The 24173-nt window shown below is 40.9% G+C and overlaps 1 protein-coding gene across 14 annotated transcripts in view; it reads right to left on the bottom strand.

The window, feature by feature from the left end:
• Positions 1 to 24173, bottom strand: part of LOC137347729 (zinc finger protein 672-like) — a 132039-nt gene that overhangs the window by 62166 nt on the left and 45700 nt on the right. For 12 of the 14 annotated variants that reach the window (XM_068012598.1, XM_068012599.1, XM_068012600.1 and 9 more), the window contains one exon: positions 12681 to 13041. In XM_068012598.1, coding sequence (XP_067868699.1) covers positions 12681 to 12879 — 199 coding nt within the window. In that variant the 5' untranslated portion in view covers positions 12880 to 13041. Of the gene's footprint in view, positions 1 to 12680; positions 13042 to 23791; positions 24090 to 24173 lie in introns of those variants that run through there. The other 2 variants (XM_068012589.1, XM_068012591.1) reach the window with 2 other exon arrangements.

The following is a 24173-nucleotide window of genomic DNA, read 5'->3' as shown; positions in this document are numbered from 1 at the left end:
CTCTTTCAAATGACTTATTTTAAGTTGCTTGCAACTGGCACAGGCACACTTTATTTTGAAAGAATTACTTGCTAAGGATAAGTTCAACTCTTCGGGCAGAAATGTCTCTAATATTAATCCTAATCTCAAACATCATATGGCATAGGACAAATACAAAACTCAATGGTAAGGTCTGACATTATGGTATTTTACTGAAGGTATTGAATATTTTTGGTGCCAAAAAAAAAGCGAAATAAATTAATGTAGAAATTGACTTGCTTCTTGGGGTGGAATTTATACAAAAAACTTGGCACATATTTGGAACCAAATTGATATCTCAATACCATAGAACACCAACCTGAGCCTGATGATTTAATCCTACTTCTCCTAACTGTGTTGCACCTTTCTGTGGTTTGGCTCCATGGTGTTGGCTACCCTCCATACCTTACCCACGTGGCCACTGGTCACATCTGAACTTAGACTTGGATGCCAACAGTTATCAACCATGGGAAGCATCATGGCTACGCCCAATCCCATGTCACTCAACAATAACACATCTGCTAGCAAAGATCTACTGGCTAGTGATTGGGAGTGGAAACGTGGCTCCCAAATCCAGAAACACTGCATCCAATTGCACTCACTCACTACATTGGCTGAGATCCGCTACTGCAGCCCAAACAAAGGGTTGCAAAGTGGACCTTCCTGGTCTGTGTGGCTCAATGCACCTCCTGATTAGAGCATTTCTCATTTAAACTGTCAGGGTCTACTTTTTTAGATAAATATCCATTTATACTTCACTCCTTCAGCTGGAAATTAGTTTTGTGGACCAGTTTACAAAAAAGGTGTTCTAAAATGATTACAGGCCATCACATAAGACAATTTTATATTCCTCTATCGCCCGCCAGTCACATCAAGGTAAATCCAGCAGTACTTTTTTTTAAAACCAGGAGTAACTAAGACCTATTTTTCACAAAGTTTTTCCAGCAAAGTATTCCAGTTAGGGTATCATTGTGAACATATTCATACAGCTACAGCATCTTTTCATATTCTCATGGCTAGCACAGGGAGACCAACTACACCATCTAAGCGCCAGGCCTTGGGTTAGAAAAGCAGAACTGCATTTCCTGCTTTGTGTGTAAAATCTTATGATAAACTAACACAAAAAGCTTTTCTAAAAACTGAGCATCCTATATGCATAATGTACAAAAGCATATTAACATTTTAACAAGTACTCATATATTCACTGGGTGAATTTTTGGGTAACATATTTTGAGACAAATTAACAGCAATGTTGATTTGGCGTGAGAACAGGAATGTCAGAAGAGCTGACCTGCGAACAACATAGCTGCAATAACTGGCAGCTCTTTTGCAAATGCAAATCAAGACTGACTGGATCCACTTGTTCTGGAGTGTCCTTTTTTTAGTTTTATGCAATAAACTGTCCAAACATAATGGTCCAGATTTTCCTTTCTCAATAATGGTGAATGACTTGACAGCCGCAACAGCACTGCAACATCCGGCGATCTCACTTACGCTAAAACCCAGAAGGTGCAGTGTGCTTCAATGAACTCAGAGGAGGCCATGCTGATGCTCCCACTTTTTCGATGTTTAACGTGGCAGGGACCAGTAGTGGGATAATTCTACCTATTTGCACAAAACTTGCACGGATTTTTATGTGCAAAGAGTTAGGGCTGGTAATCACAGGCGTAAATCAGCAAGGAAGGACCTTAGCGAAAAGTAAATTTAAAGTGGATATATTTTGATGGCATTGTTTATTTGAGTGGTAATAATGTCAGGCAGGGCAGTAGGAATGAAAATATCAGCAATGAAATCGCAGTTCTTCACAATTACTGGCTCCCCTTCCCCTCCACCCCCTTAGTCCTATCAATGTCGGAAACAGCAATTGATGGGAGGGGATAAAACACAGCAAAGCATCAGGTGGAGGAGCCGGGTGGCGTAGATATCAGAAGGGCAGATCCTGGCAGACGGGAGGTTTAGGCAAAGCCAGGGGCCAGAGAGAATTGTCACAGAACTTTCTCGTGCCTGTCTCTCGCCGTATCTTCTCTCTGCCTCTCAGTCTCTCTCCCCTTCAACCTGTCTCATTATTTGAAAGTTTATAAACTTTTTAAAATTTGGAAACTTATAAATACTGTTAACAATTTTATAAGTTTTAAAAAGTGTTATAACTGTTTTAAAATATCATAGCAAAAAACTCACCTGCCATTGAGCTCATGCCCGACCTCTAGGGGTGTGTCTTCAGCTCATGATATCACGAGTGGGCATAGCTTCACCAGCAATGTGCTACACTGGAAGACCTCACTGTTTCTACCAACACTAGGCCCTGCTGTAGCAAGAAGAATTTTCTGCTGCAGCCCATGAACCAGGTAAGTACAGATTTTTTCTGCAGTCAGCAGCCACTTTGCTGCTGATGGCAAAATCCAGGCCAATGAAAACAATTTAATTGAGTTATTAACTATAACACAGTATGAGGGAAGGCTCCATTTGATTCCATGCCAATAATCCCAGAAAGCACATGTAGAAAGTTGCCAATATTTTAATTTTGCTATAACTGGATAGCTTCCTACTGTCTTCATAATTGCAAGATTCACACTCAAGACTTCCTTCGATCTGTCTTGGGAATCATTTTCCATCCTCATTTATAGGCAGTAGTGATGTTTTATTTTAAAATTCTTGAACATACTGTAACAAAACTGTACAGAATCACTACTGCAGTATCTCAGTCTAATTTTCAGTCAAGTTTATACTGAGCCAGGAGATATTTTAATTGTCACAGAAATATTTAGTTCAAGCACCGTATGATGTCAGAAATCTTAAAATCGATACAAGTCAGCAGGGAAAGAACAGAACACAAAAAAAATACTCACTGAAAAGTAAGGGGACTATGGTAAAACAGTTTAAAATAGTGCATGGGCAATTTTTGCACAAAGTCTATTATATTATTTTCTTCTATTTTACTTAAAGCCTTGGGCCCAGATTTTGCGGGTGTGATGATGGCAATCTGTCAGTGTTCATCGTCACTACTCCTCCTAAAACTGACCGCAACTTCAGGCTATCAGGTGTGCGTAGATTAGCATGGAAATTCTGAAATTACAGACTGTCACTTGGTTCTGACACAGACTGCGCTGTGGACTGTCGCCCCCACAAAGCTGGCAATCATTGAAATCAGTGAGAATTTCAATTTTCTTATTCCCATATTGCTTTTAGAAACCCCATAAAAAGTTGCACCAAGTGTAACTGGGTTTTTAACAGCAATATGATTTGATAAGATTTGAACATCTGAACTGGCCCTGAAACAATAGTTTATAATCATGGAGTGCAGTTAAATGATTCATTAGTAGATCTTGGGTTTTTTTCTTTGTAAAAATGTTTTTGGAATATTTTAGCTTCTATCTTCACCCAATCTATGTCCCAATCTTTAATTTGCTGTGTGTAAAAAAAAAAAATATTTTACTGTTTTTTATTTTCTATTTGGGGGTCTGTGAAAATCCTTTAATGTGAACTGCTTGGACAGCCTAATGAAATCACTCCAGCTCCATGCTGGGAATCCCCAATAAAGAACACTGCAATCAGTTACAGTAGCACTGCACAACGCTAGAGATGAAATTCTCGCCGGATAGGTTATTTGATCTCTCAGCGAGGCTTACTTTGAGGTCAATGGCGAGCGTTGTTGCTTTGCCTGCCTCTGCCGGACTTGGAAGCCACACTGCTATTTGGCATAGCTCGGGCAATTAATTTCCTGCAATGGAGGCATCTGCCCCTCTGAGGCAAGACATTCTTCCTCCAAGAGCTGCTGGCCAATTAGAGAACCGGCAGCTCATCAGTCCCAGTACCGCCACCAGAAGCAGTGGCCACTGCTGAGACTGCAAACGGTGAGGAGGAAGCTGGACACCAACCTTGAACAGGTAAGCGGGATCAGGGATCGCCAGGGCCAATCAGCCAGGCCCTGGTGAGGGTCGATTGGATTAAGATGGTGTTGGGAGAGGAGAGGAGAAGGGGGGTGTTCCAGCAGAAGCAGCCAATGCTGCTGGAGGGGCCCTCCATGCGGCAGAGGGGACCTAATCAGGAGGCTTCATCCCAGTCCACAAGGAGGCTGCCAGGCATTTCTGGGAGGCCTCCTCAGGTGGTGATGCCTATCCGCTGCTGGTAAAATACCAGTGCCACTTAAGGGCCTCAACTGGCCTATGGGTGGGCAGGCCACCTGCCACCTCCCCTGCAGCTGGTAGATTGCCTGCCTGCCCCCACTAGTACCCTAACGGCATCCCAGCCATCCTACATGATTTTATGCCCCCACCGCATCCCAGCCCGCTCACTGAGAAGGGCATAAAATTCTGGCATGTCATGTACAACATGCCTCCTACTGATTACAATATCAGCCCTACACTTCACCTGGATAGCTTTGAATTATGTGTTTGTTCAATAGCGACAGTCTATAAAACCTTTCCTTGTACCATTTATACTCATACTGTCTATATTGTTGGTGTACATACTGTGTATGTTCCACCAGGCTACATCCAGTAGTAAACTTAGCACCACACACTATGCAAACATATCCAGTTCCTTTGTAACAATGAGAAATTAGAAAGGGGTCAAAGCCCTCCATTGGTTACGTGCCATCTGCACAGATACAGATTTTTTTAAAATTCCATAAATAGAATGAGTGCAAGTAGTTCAGTTAAGTGCTTTGCAATTTTAACTTCTACGCACAATACATTATATATCATGGAAAAATACTTCCTCTATTAGATTTCCATAGTGAGATCATAAACACTTAACTCATGTTTACAATTTCTACACAAATGATCAAAATTAGAAGTAAACTGGAGCAGAATACTTAATATTGCTAAGCTGCTGCAATATAATGCATTAACATTTTTTTAAAAATCCAGTCTTGATCACTGTCCAATAAAATATTAAATTCATGTCACGGTAAGTATGGATATATAAACATATACCATTTTATACCTGGCTTTTTTTTTTAAAAAGGATTTTGATAAAGAGATACACAAAGCTTTTTATACACTTAATATTTTTGCAAAAGTAAACAATTCAATATTTGTGCATAGAACCAAAAATATTCCCCCTTTTTCGAGTTTTCATTATGGACATTTTCAGTTCAATGCAAAAAAGTTTACAAGGATTAATACAGACTGAGCAGAGCACAATACTCCCTGTGCAGCTGGGGCCTGGAGAGGGGAAGAGTTGTCTGTATAGGGCAGGTGCCAGGATTAAATAATGGAAATGGGTGGAGTGAGGTTTTGGATGATTTCCTTTGATTTTTATTGATTTTCTTTTTGACAAAATTTAGCCCCAGGAGTTAGGAGTCCATGATGGGGATAGGTCGATGTGGTCTGCAGAAAGGATGTGACTGATAGTCAAGTATTCTATTCTCATTCTGTGCTATTTTATGTAAAATCTTTCAACATTTTTGTTATCAAAGTGTGTTGAATGAACAAGCACACGTGGGAACACTGCTGGATGCACAGACAATTCCCAGCATTCCCATTTCCTCAAGGGAATGTAAGCAGGTGGGGGGAATCTCTGGGAAATCCATTGATGTTTTGGACAATCATAATTTAAGACAAATATAAAAGCAAAATACTGCAGATGCTGGAAATCTGAAATAAAAACAAAAAGTGCTGGAAAATACTCAGCAGGTCTGGCAGCATCTGCGGACAGAGAAGCAAAGTGAATGTTTCAGGTCAGTTATCTTTCATCATTAAGACGTGCAGCCTTATTATAATATTTAAATTACACCTAACTCCTATGAGCAGGTTCACTGCCGACTCCCTGTTCCACCTCCATTAAAAGTGGAAGTAGGCAGATTCGAGGTGGGTCGGGGCAGGGTTTCAGATTTTATATATTTTTACATCCCAGCTGACTTTGGGAGTTACAATTTGCCTCACAATATCAGTAAATCTTCAACGAGGGGCAAATCAGAGATCTAGAGATCACAAAACTAAACGATCCAAGATCTGTCTGCTGATCTGGACAGCCACGCAGCTAGAATCAGTGCTTTATCTATGAAAAGTCAAGTCCACTGTTGCTTTCTTGACCTATATCATTAAAAACAGCAGGGCGGAAATTGGATAGTGTCAGAAACTGGATGCAATTCCAGCTGAAAGCAACAATGGCATGCCAGAATGAGAGGCCCGAGGGCCATCCTAAATTGGTCCTCAGGCCGCCATCTAATTCCTGCAAGCTGGTGGCACAAATTGGGCACCCAATCAGGTAGTTTGCTGGTCGAGGATGAACCAATTTCAGCTGAGGCCCATGGGTAAGGGAGTGAGCATAGGCTGGTTGTGGCCAACCGTTGTTGGAGCAAGGTGGAGCACTCCTTCACCTTCCGACTTCAACGAAAAAAAAACAAAATTTGGGACACTATTTTACCTGGCTTCCGGCAATCCCTTTAAGGACTGCTGGTTAGGTTGCTCAAGACCTAGGAATAATAGTCTGATGTTGTGCAATGCAAGCGTGTCTACCTGAATTTAGGAATCCAAAATAGGTGTAAAACGGCTGCAATGTTGAATTTGTGCCACAGCACCTCTACATTTAGGTAAGCCTGCATCGCCAAACTTAACAGTTGCAAACGTCCAAAGAATAGGGTCACGTTAATTTCTCCCATAATCAACCAGCAACAACAGCATGTAAAACAGGAGTTTCATGCTGCGGCAGATTTCCCTACTGTCCTGTGAGTAATCAGCTGTTTTGAAAGGCTTGGGAATAATGCCAGAAAATTATCTGAACGCTGCACTTTTTACTGCCAAGGAATTTTGCACTGGATCCCTTGAATTACAGCGTTATTAACTTCGAGATTACTGATAGTCTTATGAGCAGAGAAACATTCAACTCATTTATGCAACAATCCCCTCTCCAGTATGACCCTTCTGACAAAATATCAGCCAGAGGAATGTCATATGAATACATTTAAGTATTTCAGCTAAAATTGCCAGATTATAATCTATTATACATTGCATTTTTCTGCAGAGATCCTATGCTATTCAACAATGATATTCCTTTGTGTCTTGATTTCCCTTGGATATCTACCTTTGCAAAACTTCTCAGGATTTCACTTTGGTAACCGCCTCAACCTCTATTTTGATGCAAGAAATTTCTTACAAGATTTGCTATGTTCACAATGGTTTGCTCCCTGTTAACAGCAGCTGCACCCCCTCCTCCCCCACCCCCACCAGCTTGATGTCATTAACAGATTCACAAAACTTGACTTTTCTCATTTTTTGGATTATGGTCTTCAGAAGTCAGAACTAATTCAGTCTCAATGAACATTATTTCCTCCAAGCTATAACTTCAAGCCAGAATACAAGCACTCCCAAGAGTCACGGTTCAGGTCAAACATCTCTTAAATTCGATGTCTCTTCTGCAGTATGCTTTACGCCTTTTCTTCTAAAATAAAATTGGATGTATTGTGCCCAAATCCTCCAGGGGACACTTTTAGGATATTGTTTTTATTAGCATCGCTCTACCGCACCTATCACTCTGCCAAGTCCGCCTCCCTTCATTTCAGTTAGCACAGTAATGCACCTACTGTAGCTATCACTGTCCTGTACTGCCCATGAAACTGGATCAGGCTACAAATGGGTGGCAATACATGGTTGCAGTCTGTTCATCCCATATATACTAAACATGAAGTTGTAGCAGTGAAGTAGGAATGTTTTTTTGCTGCTTATTGTTACTGTTTTACTGGACAGTACTACAGCATAGAATCACAGAATTGTGACAGCGCAGAAAGAGGTCATTTGGCCCATCGAGTCTGCACCGGCTCTCCAAACGCGCAACTCATTTAGTGCCATTCCCCTGCCTTCTCCCCATATCCCTGCACATTCTTCCTTTTCATATAACAGTCTAATTCCCTTTTGAATGCTTCAATTGAACCTGCTTCCACCACACTCAGGCAGTGCATTCCAGACTTTAACCACTCACTGCATGAAAAAGTTTTTCCTCATGTTGCTTTTGCTTCTCCTGTCCATTACTTTAAATCTGTGCCCTCTTGTTCTCGATCCATTCACGAGTGGGAACAGTTTCTATCTACTCTGTCCAGACCACTCATGATTTTGAATACCTCGATCAAATCACCTCTCAGCTTTCTCTTCTCCAAGGAGAACAGTCCCAACTTCTCCAATCTATCTTCATAACCGAAGTTCTTCATCCCTGGAACCACTCTCATGAATCTTTTCTGCACTCTCTCCAATGCCCTCATATCTTTCCTGAAGTGCAGCGCCCAAAACTGGACACAGTACTCCAACTGAGGCAGAACTAGTGTCTTATATAAGTTCAACATAACTTCCTTGCTCTTGTATTCTATGCCCCTATTAATAAAGCCCAGGATACTTGATGCTCTATTAGCCATGCTCTCAACCTGTCCTACCACCGTCAATGACTTATGCACATATACGCCGAGGTCCCTGTGCTCCAGCACCCCTTTTAGAATTATACCCTTTATTTTATATTGTTTCTCCATGTTCTTCCTACCAAAATGAATCACTTCACATTTCTCCGCATTGAACTTCATCTGCCACCTATCCACTCATTCCACCAACTTGTCTATGTCTTTTTGCAGTTCTACACCATCCTCCTCACAGTTCACAATGCTTCCAAGTTTAGTATCATCTGCAAACTTTGAAATTGTGCCCTGTACACCAAGGTCTACGTTATTAATATATATCAGGAAAAGCAAGGGTCCCAACACTGACCCCTGGGGAACTCCCTCCAGCCTGAAAAACATTCATTAACCACTACTCTTTGTTTCCTGTCACTCAGCCAATTCTGTATCCATGTTGTCACCATCCGTTTTATTCCATAAGCTATAACTTTGTTCACAAGTCTGTTGTGTGGCACTGTATCAAGCGCCTTTTGAAAGCCCATGTATACCACATCAACTGCATTGCCCTCATCAACCCTTTCTGTTACTTCCTCACAAAACTTGAGCAAGTTAGTCAAATATGATTTTCCCTTAAGAAATCCATGCTAGCTTTCCTTAATTAACCCGCAGTTGTCCATGTGACTATTAATTTTGTCCCGAAATTATTCTTCGATAGGTTTCCCCACCACCGAAGTTAAAATCTCTGGCCTGTAGGTGCTGGGCTTATCTTTACACCTTTTGAACAAGGGTGAAACATTTGCAATTCTCCAGTCCTCTGGCACCACGCCCGAGTCTAAGGAAGACTGAACAATTATGGTCAGTGCCTCCACAATTTCCCCCTCACTTCCCTCAGTATCCTTGGCTGTATCTCACCCTGTCCTGGTGCTTTTATCCACTTTAAGTACAGACGGCCTATCTAGTACATGCTCATCATCAATTTTAGACTCTTCCAGAGTCTGAAGTACCTCCTCTTTCACCATTGCCAGGGTTTCATCATCTTCCTTGGGAAAGACAGGTGCAAAGTATTCATTTAATACTTCAGCTTTGCCCTCTGCCTCCATGCATAAATCCCCTTTATGGTTCCTAATCGGCCGAACTCCTCCTTTTATCACCCTTTTACTATTTATACGTCTATAGAAAAGTTTAGGATTCCCTTTAATGTTAGCTGCCAGTCTCTTTTCATGCTCTCTCTTTGCCTCTCATTTGCTTTTTCACTCTGGACCTTCTATATTTAGCATGGTTCTCAATAGTATTTTCCACCTGGCATCTGTCCTAAACACATTTTTTCTTTTTTATCTTAATCTCTTTTTTATCTTAAACTCTGGATTGGTTTACCCTACCTTTCCCCTTCGAGGGAACATACCTTGACTGTGCCCAAACTATCTCTTCTTTGAAGGTAGCCCATTGTTCAGCTACTGTTTTTCCTGATAACCTTTAACTCCCAATTTATTTGCCCCAGCTCCGTTCTTAACCCATTGAAGTTGGCTTTCCCCCAGTTAATTATTCTTACTTTGGATTGTTCGTTGTCCTTTTCCATAGTCAGCCTAAAACTTATGATACAATGATCACCATCCCCTAAATGATCTCCAACTGATACTTGATTCACTTGGCCCATCTCATTCCCAAGAACCAGGTCTAGCAGTGCCTCCTTTCTCGTTGGACTGGAAACACACTGTTGTAGAAAATTTTCCTGAGCACACGCTAGGAACTCTTGACCCTCATTATTACCCCAGTCTATGTTTGGATAATTAAAGTCCCCCATTATAACAACCCTATAATTTTTGCACCTCTCTGTAATTTCCTTGCAAGGTTGTACCTTCACGTCCTTTCCAACTAGTTGGTGGCCAATAGACAATACCGAGCAACGTAACTGCACCTTTTTTTGTTCCTTAGCTCTAGCCAAATTGATTCTGTCCTCCACCCCTCTGGGACATGCTTCTTCTCCAGCACAGCATCTGAGCATCAAATTATACCAATTATTGTTCCCCCTTAAAAAGATAATCTCTGTTTACTATTTAAGAAATAGTTCTTATTTTTGAAAAACATACTATATATGTTCTTCCACTCATTATTTTTAAACTGCCACTAACTCCACCTCGCCTTCTTTACAGTGCTTTTTTAATTTTGGGGAACAAGATCCACAGTTGTCATTCAAGTGGACGTTGAGTAGCCCCCTGTATTTGTCTCCTACTCCCTTGCACGCGTACACTATAAAGCAAAATCATCTATGGCTGAGTGCAGACACAGCTTCCTCCTGGAATGGCTGCTTCATTTGCCTACATTACTTCATTTACTTTTGATTGTTATGTGACTCAATGTTTTGATGTGATGAGGATGATACAAGAGAAAAATATTGCAGCCAGAGTATTCTGCAGTTCTTACTTTTTTACACCACACTGCTTGGTAAATATACAGCTGGATAATACTTCCAAAGCTTTCTGCTGATCAGAACCACAAACTTTCCTTCATACAGCCCAATAAGTGAGGACAAAGAGTTAAAAGGTTGCATATAAAAATGTGTTATTTTAATTTATTTGTTTTGTAGTGTTTGATCTGCTGTGTTCTGTTGAATGATATGGTTCAGAACCAGTCTTCAAAGCCATTTTATCGGTGTCTTCGTATTTGCGGCATTTTATATAATTTTTTGGCTGTGCTCTGAATACAAGTGGAGGGGATGAGCTGCTGTGTTGACGGCTGATTTTGTGGAACTAGGCTCCACAAAAATACTTGCATGTTGTGCTCCTCTTTGGACGAACCCCCCACCAGCTGATAACGGGTGGGGTGGGACAGGAAGGGGCGGCTTTGTGTATAAGAACCCCTGATGCAAGCAGGCACTCTGGCCACCTGGCAGTAGGGCCTGGGAAAATTGTGGTGGCAACAAGAATGGCAGGAACAAGGCAGTACATCATTCCCCAACGCTGATGAGGCACCACCTGTTTCCACCTGACAGAAGTCTAAATAATATCCCTTTTTTTGAACAATACTGTAGAGATTCATTTACTTTTTACTTGGAACTTAAATACTCTCAGATTACATTTTTAGTGCACATCATGCATTAAATTTTATTTCAGTCAATTTGTTTTAAAGTTGTTCTTAACTCTTTCTATATAGAAAGTGTTTCTCAAGTCTCCTTTGGTAAGTAATGCCTCTCATCCCTGATGTGATCTCATTGAATCTCTTACGAACCTCCTGCCATGAATTCAGCAACTTTATATTTTTCATACAGTATCTTGAGAGTAATAGTATGTAAAAATAACAATCTAGTGCCTTGATAGGACAGCACATCCACAAAAACAGCAAGAATTGCATTCAGGGCAGTGAGCCAAGTCAAATCAAGATTGGATTTGAGATACCTGAAATGAGATCAGGGTTGTCCCAAAACTCACCAGGCCTTCCTGTTTGAAATTAAAACGCTAGCATGCTTTTATAATGTCATCTGATAATCGTTTCCATTAACCTTGAAAGTGTGCTTATTCTAGCAAAAGATGCATCATTCCAAGTACTAATTACTAGATACAAGCAGAGTCACTTGCATCAACAAAAACAACTTGTATTTATATAGCGCATTTAACGCATGAAAACATCCCAAGGCGCTTTACAGGAGCTTTTCACCTATGATTAAATCAAAATTAAACATACAAAGGAAGCTGACACAAAACTATTAAGCAATGCATTACAAATAGCGCACCGAGGAATCTCAACTCTTATGTTAGAACATACACAGAAAGAGTTATACCACCCCCTCACTATATAAATGCAAAACATTAGTAAACTGCAAGTCCTGCTCAAAAGCTGGCTGCACCGGATTAACCCTGAGTGGCAGTCAAGGACCTCTTCCCCTACTGTTGAGACTTCACCGAACACAGATCAGCTGCCATTTTGAAGTGGCATAAAATAGAAACCGTCTTCCTATATTGCCAGCCTTTAAAGTAAAATAAGGATGGACTCTTAGCGCATGTGAAGGAATACACCCCACCCCTCCCATGTGTGAAGGAAAATAGTGCCTGATCTAAAAGGTATTACACTAAATGTCAGTGTAAATATGTGACCAGTAAGTGACAGTTTGCTATTTCACTGCAGCGCCACCTAAGTGATTATCAGTATATCACTAGAAAGTTGAGGTTACCTTCACCAGTGAAATATAAGTAGGCAGTTCACAATTACCCACTGCATCTTCTTGCCGTTTCTCAGCCTAGTTCTCAGGTAAGCATTTGCCACCACACCATAATGGATAACAAAGAATGCCAAACCGGGTTCTCTAGTATTGGTACAAATTTGTAGTGCAATTTTTTTTTAAACCAACCATTTCTATTATTTTGTATCCCATTGTGTTGTACAGGGCTGTTCTCAGGGTTCCAAATGTTATGGGTCTCCTCTTGAACAGAATGCAGTTGTCCATCTTCCCCCACCAGAAAAGCAATCTCATTATTTTCAACAGAAGATTCCCCAGCGCTGGAACGGGTATCAGGGTTCTTGACTCTGTTGTGCTCTTGAGAACTCATTTCTTCTAACGAAGCCTCGGCAGCTCTTTACAATTGGCACATTTACAGTACCATGTGTCAGAAAAACAAGCATCAATTCTTGGCTGTGAAATTTTCTGTACTTTTTTTGTTGTATCTCTTATCCTCTTTTTGTCTTTTTCAAGTGTTTGATTTCCACGGCACCTAGAAATGAAATAAGTCTGATAATAATTGCAGTTCTAATCATATTCAATGTAGATACACCAAACTTACCAGATTCCACACTAAGAACAGTTAAAAACAAACATGACGAGGTTTTGAAATGAACATGTGGGTGCATTTGTAAGGTGCAGCTGATCCTAGTTAACACTAGTGGAAATTTTTGCTTGACTCTGAAATCTGTATGATTTTCAGATGACACCTAGAGTCAGTATTTTTCCCTAGTATTTTCAATAATGCAATTTCCGATTAGTACAAAGCGAAAAGAGTTTTACTGCAAACACAGACATTATAATGCCTCCACAAAACAATACATTTAGCAGTACTTATTCATGCAACAAGATATTTAGACACTGTACCCCAAGAACATTTTGGCAACATCTTCAACTTTTATGTTTAACAGCTGTTGAGAGGAAAAATGTGGAGACTGATGAAGTTTGTTAACTGCCGAATTCAAAGAAGAAAAACACAACACTGTTTTTCACTGGCCTCAATTGTTTATGAGCATTTTTTTAAAAAAAGACTGGCCCCAAACATCCAAGTCCCTTTATTGAAACCAACTCTATTTTGTATTTGAACAACCAGCAAGACACAAAGGAAAAGACAACAGTGTGGTAAAGAGCAGGCCTGAGCGCATAGTTCTAGTAGAGTGAAAATGTTCATGTATCATTATTCAAACTACATTAGCAACAATTCTTTTAAATTCAGGTCCTAATCAGAATTCTTAATTTGGCCAAGGCAAGATGGAACTTCAAAAGATTTAATTTGTTGATGTTAAACATGCTGTATGAATGAACATCTTAAGAATACTGTGTGTCAGTAAATCTTAAATGTTGAAAATATGCAACAGAACCACAGAAATGTACAGTGCAGGAGACCATTCAGCCCATCGTGTCCAAGCTAGAGCAATTCAAAACTGCTCCCATTGCCTTGCTATCTCCACATAGTCCTGTAACTCACTCCATTTCAGATGTTTACTGCTCCCTTAGAAGATTTAAGGTCTCTGCCTCAACCACTTCCTGAGGCAAAGCATTCCACTTACAACATTTCTTTCTGACAGCAAAAGGATGACAGCTACAACCCCGCCCTACCTTCCCAAAAATGTCAGCACTGCAGGACGTATTGCAAAATGCGAGGGATTGTGAATGTGAATTCCAATGAGGACTGAGAGTCAGATCTATAACTGTCAACAACTCTGCTAAATGCAGAGCACATTTTCACTTGAGGCAATTTTTGTTTTTGAATGCTAGTTTTCAGTATTACAGAATTAGACTTTTAAAGACAAAAGTAGCTTTCCTACATTGAATTTAAAATCCAGAAAAACTGTTTTTAAATTAACACCCTCAAAATGATAATTCTTTTAACTAGCTTTTATGGTAATGGAGATTTATAGAGGTTTATTTCATACAGACATTGCAGTCTATGGTAAAAGATTTATGCTCATTTTAAATTTTTTTCATGGACATTCAGTACACAACTGGTTAAACATGGATATTCCAATCACACTGAAAACTGTCAGAAACTCATACTCAAATTAAGAACTCATTTGTTTTGCTTTCCTGCAGGAAAGATCTGTTCTCAAAGAAAATAGAACAATTAATTTCTCAAACTTTCTTGACTCCATTCATTGAATAGGTTCACAAAAATGGTGTTCAAACAAAGCATTTCAGCTTGCTTAGATTTTATTTGTAAAGGTCTCTTATTTAGTGTTTGTTTATTTACTGTTTTGTATTTAATTGAAAACATTTTGACTGTTGCTGCACAGGAAAAGAACGAAGTAGGGCAGGTGAAAGTCAGGAGATGACTGGCATTACCTGATGAACTATTCTTGGGTAAAGTCTTTTTTTAAAGTAACAGAACTGTACAAGTCTACAAGCACAGATAGCCATGTGGGAATATGATGTAGTGGCAATAATGGAAACGTGGCTTAAAAATGGTGAGGACTGGGTGCTTAATATTCAAAGATACAAAGTGTTCAGAAAAAACAGGTAAGGAAAAAGGGAGGTGGGGTAGCAGTACTGATTAGGGAAGACATTGTCCTTGCCCCTTCAAGGACATCCTCTCTTTCCAACACTACAGAGTCCATTTGGTTAGAATTGAGAAGCAAAAAGGGTATGATCACACTACTGGGGGTATTCATAAGCATCCAAATAGTGACAGCAGCAAATGTGCAGGGAAATCACAAGATGTGCAAGAACTATAGAGTAGTGATATTGGAGGACTTTAATTACCCAAGTATCGATTGGGATAATGTTAAAGGGTAAGGAGGAGGAGAACATCCTTGACCAGTATGTTCTCGGTATCACTAGGAAGGAGACATTGCTGGATCTGGTGCTGTGGAATGAAGTGGACCAAGTGCCTGTGGGCGAATACTTGGGTAAGACTGATCATCATATCATAAGACTTAGATTAGTAATGGAGAACAGCAAGGAACAGAGGATTCAAGAGTGGAAAATGTGACACCCTTTTTCAAGAAAGGGTATAAGGATATTCTTAGTACCTACAGGTTTGCGTCTGCCTGCAATGAATTTGGCCTAACCATCAGCCTCAAGAAAACGAACATCATGGGGCAGGATGTCAGAAATGCTCCATCCATCAATATTGGCGACCACGCTCTGGAAGTGGATCAAGAGTTCACCTACCTAGGCTCAACTATCACCAGTAACCTGTCTCTAGATGCAGAAATCAACAAGCGCATGGGTAAGGCTTCCACTGCTATGTCCAGACTGGCCAAGAGAGTGTGGGAAAATGGCGCACTGACACGGAACACAAAAGTCCGAGTGTATCAGGCCTGTGTCCTCAGTACCTTGCTCTACGGCAGCGAGGCCTGGACAACGTATGCCAGCCAAGAGCGACATCTCAATTCATTCCATCTTCGCTGCCTTCGGAGAATACTTGGCATCAGGTGGCAGGACTATATCTCCAACACAGAAGTCCTTGAAGCGGCCAACACCCCCAGCTTATACACACTACTGAGTCAGCGGCGCTTGAGATGGCTTGGCCATGTGAGCCGCATGGAAGATGGCAGGATCCCCAAAGACACATTGTACAGTGAGCCCGCCACTGGTATCAGACCCACCGGCCGTCCATGTCTCCGTTATAAAGACGTCTGCAAACGCGACATGAAATCGTGTGACATTGATCACAAGTCGTGGGAGTCAGTTGCCAGCATTCGCCAGAGCTGGCGGGCAGCCATAAAGACAGGGCTAAATTGTGGCGAGTCGAAGAGACTTAGTAGTTGGCAGGAAAAAAGACAGAGGCGCAAGGGGAGAGCCAACTGTGCAACAGCCCCAACAAACAAATTTCTCTGCAGCACCTGTGGAAGAGCCTGTCACTCCAGAATTGGCCTTTATAGCCACTCCAGGCGCTGCTTCACAAACCACTGACCACCTCCAGGCGCGTATCCATTGTCTCTCGAGATAAGGAGGCCCAAAGAAAAAGAAAGAAGTACCTACAGGCCAGCCAGTTTAACATCAGTGGTGGGTAAGGTTTTAGAAACAACAGGCACTAGAGAGGTTTGAGTTAATTAAGAAAAACCAGCATGGATTTGTAAAAGTGCTTAGCTAATCTAATTAAATTTTTTGATGAAGTAACAGAGAAGGTTGATGAAGGGAATGAATGTTGTCTACATGGATTTTAGGGAAACATTTGACAAAATACCACATAAAGAGATTGGCTAACAAAATTAAGGTTCGTGTCAGCTTGGACAAAAAAATCGGCTTAAGGACAGAAAATAGTGAATTGTGGTAAATGGCTGGAGTGTTCCCCAAGGGTCAGCGCTAGGACTACTGCTTTTTTTTGATTTTTTTATATATATGTATTACTTGTGTTACGACCAAGGCGGGAGCAGTACACTGTTAATTCAGTCCCACTTCTCCATGGGTCACAGCATATCAATACATTTTTCCAATTTACTAAAAAAGCCAATTAGATACTCTATTTGTCCCCAGAATAAAGCGCACCAACCAGGTTTCTTTAATCAACAACAAAATTAACTATTTATTATAACCACGTCTTAACCAATAATGAAGTAAATCTATTTACAAATCGAGATATTAAAGCTCCTTATTTCTCTACCACTCATGCATGCGCACGCACATCCAAAAATCGGTTAGCCGGGAAAAAAGCATTTTGGTTTACAGCTGTTTCATAGGAATGAAAGGAATAATGAAATAACTTAGTCTGTCATACTCTGGAAGGAAGATCTGTGGTTAGGCAAGATGTTCCAAAGTCAAATAGTTAGATGCCACTTGAAGCTTTTCCAGGCGGGTTTGATGAACAGTCTACGATAGTTAGGCAAAGAACTTCAACAGTAGAAGGCTTCACATAAGGTCTTCCATCAGGGGTGTAGCAACAGGTCTTCTTAGGTCTTACCGCAGCAGAAGATTTCTTCAGATTTCAGGATTTCTTGATACACAGGAGGCAACAGGAACTACACTTGATGCAGAGCTTCTTCCGAGGCAGGAGGCAATAGGAATGTGCCACATTTGAAATACAGGGTTTCTTCTCAAGAGATGCAGGATTCTTTTGGAGAGGTAATACTTTTCTGGTTCTTCTTCTGATGTCCGGACAGGTCAGAATCAAATTTCAAAATGCTGCCTTTTTGTCCAAACTGGCTTTTAAAGTTCCAAACTGAAACCCCAATCTTCCTGAAACAGGTCACATGCCCAGTCATACAGTCCCTCTTGTCAGTCAAAAAGTAGCTCTGAGGTCAAACTCCTTTGCTGCTTTCCTTGAAATGACCTGCTTTCCTGTCCTTTTACAAGTTCAGCTTCTTTTTTAAACTTCCTTTCAAAACAACCATAAAGTTCAACTATCTACAGGTGTCTCAATGTCCACTGAAAATCCTTTTTCAGTTTTTAAAAACACAGAATCTTAAGTTTTAATTTTTAAAAAAAATCCTTGTAACACTTGGATATTGGAATACAGATTAAAATTTCAAAATTTACCAATGATATCAAACTTGGAGGTGTGACAGTGAGGATGATATCAATCGACTGCAACAGGACAGAGAAAGGCGAGCAGAATGGGCAGACAAGTGGTAGATGAAATATAATAGAGAGAAATGTGAGGTGATGCATTTTGGCAGAAGGGATAGGGGAAGGCAATATAGACTAAATGGCACAATTCTAAACAGAGCGTATAGGGACTGAGTGACCTGGGGGTGGGGGGGGGGGGGGTTCATATGTATAGATCTTTGAAGATGACAGAGTAGTTGCCAAGTAGATGGGATCTTGGGCTTCATAAATAAAGGTATTGAGTAAAAAAGCAGGGAAGTTATGCTGAACCTTTATAAAGCTTTGGTTAGGCTCCAACTAGTAGTGTATTGTGTCCAGTTCTGGTTAGGAAGGATGAGGGTCCTTGAGAGGGTGCCGAGGAGATTTACTAGAATGGTTCCCAATTTTATCTACAAGTTTAGATTGGAGGAGCTGGGGTTGTTCTCCTTGGAGCAAACGAAATTGAGGGGAAATTTAATAGAGGTGTACAAAATGATTATGATAGGTTTAGATAAGTTAGACAAAAAGCGGTTCACATTAGCTGAGTGCATGGAATAGAGGACACAGATTTGTTTTGGGAAAGAGATGCAGGGGAGAATGTGAGGAAGAATTTTTTTTTTACTGAAATGGAGATGACCTGGAACTTGATGCCTTCGAGGGTGATGGAAGCAGAGACAGTGAATGATTTCAAAAGGAAATTGGATGGGTACTTGAGGGAAATAAACTCGCAGGGCTATGGGGATAGAGCGGGGGAATGGGACTGACTGGATTGCTCTACAGAGAGCCGGCATGGACCCGATGGGCTAAATAGTCTCCTTCTGTGCTGTATTGACTCTGAGTCTATGACTAATTCCAATCCAGATGAATGGAACTCAGTTCTGCTCTCTGTAAAAATAGTTAATATTTATAGGACTGTAACATGAGAAATGGTGAGGAGCATAAGATAGATAAAGGAATACTGGGAGTATTCAGGGTGCAAAGAATAGTGATTCAGATGAGAAACAAGGCTCATTGAAAATCCAAGAAAGACAACTGCGATGGTGTTTTTCTTTTATTCGTTCATGGGATGTGGGTATCACTGGCTAGGCCAGCATTTATTGCCCATCCCTATTTGCCCTTGAGAAGGCAGTAGTGAGCTGCCTTCTTGAACTGCTGCAGTCTTTGGGGTGTAGGTACAAAAACAGTGCTGTTAGGAAGGGAGTTCCAGGATTTTGACCCAGCAACAGTCAAGGAACAGCAATATAGTTCCAAGTCAGGATGGTGCGTGGCTTGGAAAGGAACTTGGAGGTAGTGGTGTTCCATGCATCTGCTGCCCTTGTCCTTCTAGGTGGTAGAGGTCGCGAGTACGGAAGATGCCGGCGAAGGAGCCTTGGTGAGTTGCTGCAGTGCATCTTGCAGATGGTACACACTGCTACCACTGTGTGTGGGTGGTGTAGGGAGTGAGTGTTGAAGGTGGTGGATTGAGTGCCAATCAAGCAGGCTACTTTATCCTAGGTGGTGGCATGTTTCAAGAATGGAACATAAGAACATAAGAAATAGGAGCAGGAGTAGGCCATTCAGCCCCTCAAGCCTGCCCCGCCATTCAATAAGATCATGGCTGATCTGTCCCAGGCCTCAACTCCTCTTTTGTTCCTGCTCTGCCTAACCCTCGACTCCCCGGAGATTTCAAAAATCTATCTACCTCCTCCTTAAATACATTTAGTGACCTAGCCTCCACAACTCTGAGGCAGGGAATTCCAGAGATTCACCACCCTCTGAGAGAAGCAATTCCTTCGCATCTCAGTTTTAAATGTGTGTCCCCTTATTCTGTAACTATGTCTCTTAGTTTGAGATTCCCCTACTAGTGGAAACATCTTCTCAACATCTACCCTGTCAAGCCCCCTTAAAATCTTATACGTTTCTATGAGATCACCTGTCATTCTTCTAAACTCCAATGAATAAAGGCCTAAACTGTTTAGCCGTTCTTGATAAGACAACCCCTTCATCCCAGGAATCAGCCTAGTGACCTTTTCTGAACTGCCTCCAATGCTAGTATTTAAATACGGGGACCAAAACTGTACACCGTGAAAGAGCTAGGATATCTTGCAAAACCCTGCACAAAGAGGTATATGGAATATAATGCAAGGAACACCAAGGAAGCACTGGATAGACAATGTTGAGAGTGACTTGTCAGAGAAAGGTACTCAGATGACTGAAGCAGCCAGTCTAATTCAGAACCAACATCAATGGAGTGAGTTAGCATGCAGGTACAGCAAGCAATTAGGAAGACAAATGGCATGTTGGCCTTAAATGCAAGGGGATTGGAGTACAGGAATAAAGAGGTATTGCTACAATTGTACAGGGCTTTGGTGAGACCACACCTGGAGTACTTACTGTGTGCAGTTTTGGTCTGCATATTTAAGGAAGGATATACTTGCATTGGAAGCAGTACAGCCAAGGTTCACTAGATTGGTCCCTGGGTTGAGAGGGTTGTCCTATGATGCTGAGTAAATTAGGTCTATATTCTCCAAAGTATAGAAGAATGACAGGTGATCTCATTGAAACATACAAGATTCTGAGGGGGCTTGACAGGGTAGACACTGGGAGGTTGTTTTGCCTGGCTGGGGATTCTAGAACACAGGGGCATAGTTTCAGGATAAGAGGCTGATCATTTCAGACTGAGATGAGGAGAAATTTCTTTGCTCAAAGGGTTGTGAATCTTTGGAATTCTCTATCCCAGAGGGTTGTAGATCCTCAATCATCGAATATATTTAAAGCTGAGACAGCCAGAATTTGGTGTCTCACGAAATCAAGGGATATGGGAGTGGGTAGGAACGTGGAGCTGAAGTCAAGTCGAAGATCAGCCATGATCGTACTGAATGGCAGAGCAGACTTAACGGGCTGTATAGTCTACACCTGCTATTTCTTATGTTCTTATGGCTTCATCACTGCTGAGCTGACAAATGGCACTTTAGTAATATTAGTAATGGGATGAGAGATGAATTATGAGGTAGTGATCAAAGAGTGCAGGTAGTAACTTAAAGGGAGACTGAGGCGATTTCAAATGACAGTTAACTGTTACCTTTTATGGAAGCACTTTAAAAAAATTGATCAGTTGCTTTTATTAACTGTATTCTCTGTTGGAGCGCCTTTATTCCACGACCTGTTCTGCTTCTAGATGCTCAGTTTTCAGCTCCTCCACTGGGACTTTTCACAATACACGGAGCTAGTTCTGATCAGTTCCAGTGGATGCCCATTGTTGTCTGGATTCTGCTCCCTTGCAACTGAAGATCTCTGCTTTGCTGCTTTCCACTTGCTTCTCATGGCTGCTGATTCCACTAATCCTTCAGAATTCCTCCATCACTCTTTTCTGAACTGGGTCCGATCGACTCCAAAGCTTCCAATCTACGTGCTCCTCATCTCCCTACATTTGTTCTTTGAATCAGCTCCCTCATCTGCACTGATCCTGCAGATTTACCTTTCACTCTCTCCTGGCTGCCTGGACTTCACTGCTCTTGGTCTTTAGGTTTCACTCCAACTGCACCTCATTCCGCTGCTGGTATACCTGACTGCTCACTCCTCCTCTGCCCTCTGTTTCCATTTGACAACCCCAAATAGTTTCTTGAGCGCCTCCCACTCCAAAACTTTCTCCAAAACTGGACTTTGGTTCATAATGCTCCAAGCTGACTCCAACCTGTCTCCAAGTCACTTCATCAAACCACAGTGCATCTCAAACTCTCTTTAATCATCTCCTCTTTGTTTTCTATTTACAATCTGGATATCCAAACCTCTGCTGCTCATATCCTATCCCACACCAAGTCCCACTTACTTTGTGCTTGTTGATAAACACTGGCTACCGTTCCCCAACACTTCCAGTTTAAAAATCTCATCCTTGTATTTAAATCCATTGCCCCTCCCTAAATTTCCATATTGCTGTGTTATTTTCCTTGAGTAATTCAAGATATTAGATAATTTTTTACTGCAAAATTTGACAATTATGAGGCAACTCTATACATTCTCTTCCCCATCCCGAGCCATTGATAGATATTGAGGAAAATGTCTGGATACATCAGCCATCATACCAACATGCAGAGATGTTACTATAATTGCATACACTAGATATGTCAACTGGAAGTAATGTTTAACCAGAAAATGTGAGAAATGGACAGTAGGTCAGCTTGTGAGGAGAAGACAGATTAATTGCTTCAGGTGAAGGTGTCTTTTCTGTTTATTGATCCTGACTAACACTTTGTATATTTGCAGAGTTTTCTGTTCTTTGTTTATTATTCTTTCCCCACATTTCCAATGTCCTTTTATGTACTGGAAATAATGTTCACTGATCTTAGTACAAATGACACTGGCACTAAACTGCAAGCATGTGATCAATCTATGGATTTTCTTTTCCTACTCAGTTTATTCAACACATGTAAATAGGTTATTTCAGCTTTGAGCAATCATTTCACCTTTAACTGCCGTGACCTAAAATTGTGATGGAATGAACAGCAGAAAAAAATGCCATGCAGTAGTTGCAATTATGTGTGTTCTTAATGTGTTGCAAGGACTGACTTTAATTTTAATCACCTCAACCATCACGAGATAAAGGAGCAAGGATTTCATAATACCAAAATGAAAGTCACGATGAAAAACACTCATGTTTATCACAGAGAAAAAACACCAGACTTGTTGGAGACAGCTACAGAGTGACAGTTAAGAAAATATTAACTGGTGATCTCACTGTGCTTTTAACATGGTCTTGCATCATCATCTGCAACATCAGACTAGAAACAATAAGAAACAGCAATTTGGCCTCCATGTCTGGGGTCAGTTTCTGGAACTATATTGCACAGAAACTATTCTACATATTTTGAGAATTTGTCAAAAATTCAATCCCACCAACTATCGATCAGGAAAATATAAATAGTTAATGTGAAGTAATTTTCCAATGACAATCTTTGGGGCAAGCTTGTGGCAGCAAAATTACCAATGACCCAAGGTTTGAAGTTCCAGGATCGTTCTAAGCAATGGAGGATCAGAAAGTCAACAATTTGAGTCCTTTCATCATGACTCTTACACTACTCTTTCAAGAAATTTATGTCACTATTGAATCTGTTTTTGGGTGTAGGATTCATTCAGCATTAGTTTCACTGACGAATCCATGCCCTGTTAAATAACATTAAAGAGGCCCCGTTACGAATACCTATAAACTTGCAATTTCTGACAAAATGCCTAATTAATTTTTCTCGCACATGGATTTTGTTTAAAAGCAAGTTGAGTGTTGGCAAACCTGGGCAGCACGAATTTTAAGCGGTTTTCCGTAATTTGTTAAAACAATAGAACCATCGAGGTTTACAACACATAAGGGCACCATATGGTCCATTGTGTCTGTGCCGGCTCTTAGCTGGAGCCATCTAAAACCAATCCTACTGCCCTGTTTTTTTTTTCCGTAACCCTGTATCTCGCTGTACTTCAAATAGTTATGTACTGTATTAAACTTCAGTGTAGCAGAGGGAGTCTAAAACATCTTCTGGCAGACGATTATTCATGTCCTTATTAGTACAGCATGCTCTAATAGTTGAGTATAACACATTAGGCACTTCTACACTTACAAAATTTCATTCAAAAATTACTTTCAATTGAATATTTAAAACTCATTCGGAAAAGGTCATTAAATAATCAGTGCAAATAATGCAGCTAAACATTTAATTTTGATTTAAAGGTTTAAAAAAAAAAGGTATTTTTCGATAGACTGTAAAGTGTACCATTGAGCTGAGATTCCCAATTCCTGACCTTGCTGCCCAATTTAATGCAGTTATTTCTGGATCAGCAATGGATGTTCTGGTTTTCTGCTCCTTCAGGTAACTTTACTGCAGGTGACCCAGTTACAATCCGCAGGTAGGAAGAGCTGTTTCCACTTTGCTGAGAATATTTTTTTTTTAAACCTCCCACTCACAAAACAAACAAGAGATTCCCAGAACTGATCACAGACACACTCTCTCTCTCTCTCTCTCTCACTCTCTCACTCTCTCTCTCTCTCTCTCACACAGCAAGTCTCCCACATTCTCCCGTCAACGGCGAAATCCCAACCGTTTAAGTGACCTTTGACCACCCCGAGTGCTCGCACCATGTTCAACCGAACTACTT

The sequence above is a fragment of the Heterodontus francisci genome, chromosome 32 (genome assembly GCF_036365525.1).
Source record: "Heterodontus francisci isolate sHetFra1 chromosome 32, sHetFra1.hap1, whole genome shotgun sequence".
In the NCBI taxonomy this organism is placed as follows: domain Eukaryota; kingdom Metazoa; phylum Chordata; class Chondrichthyes; order Heterodontiformes; family Heterodontidae; genus Heterodontus; species Heterodontus francisci.
This window is presented reverse-complemented; position numbering and strand designations above follow the sequence as displayed.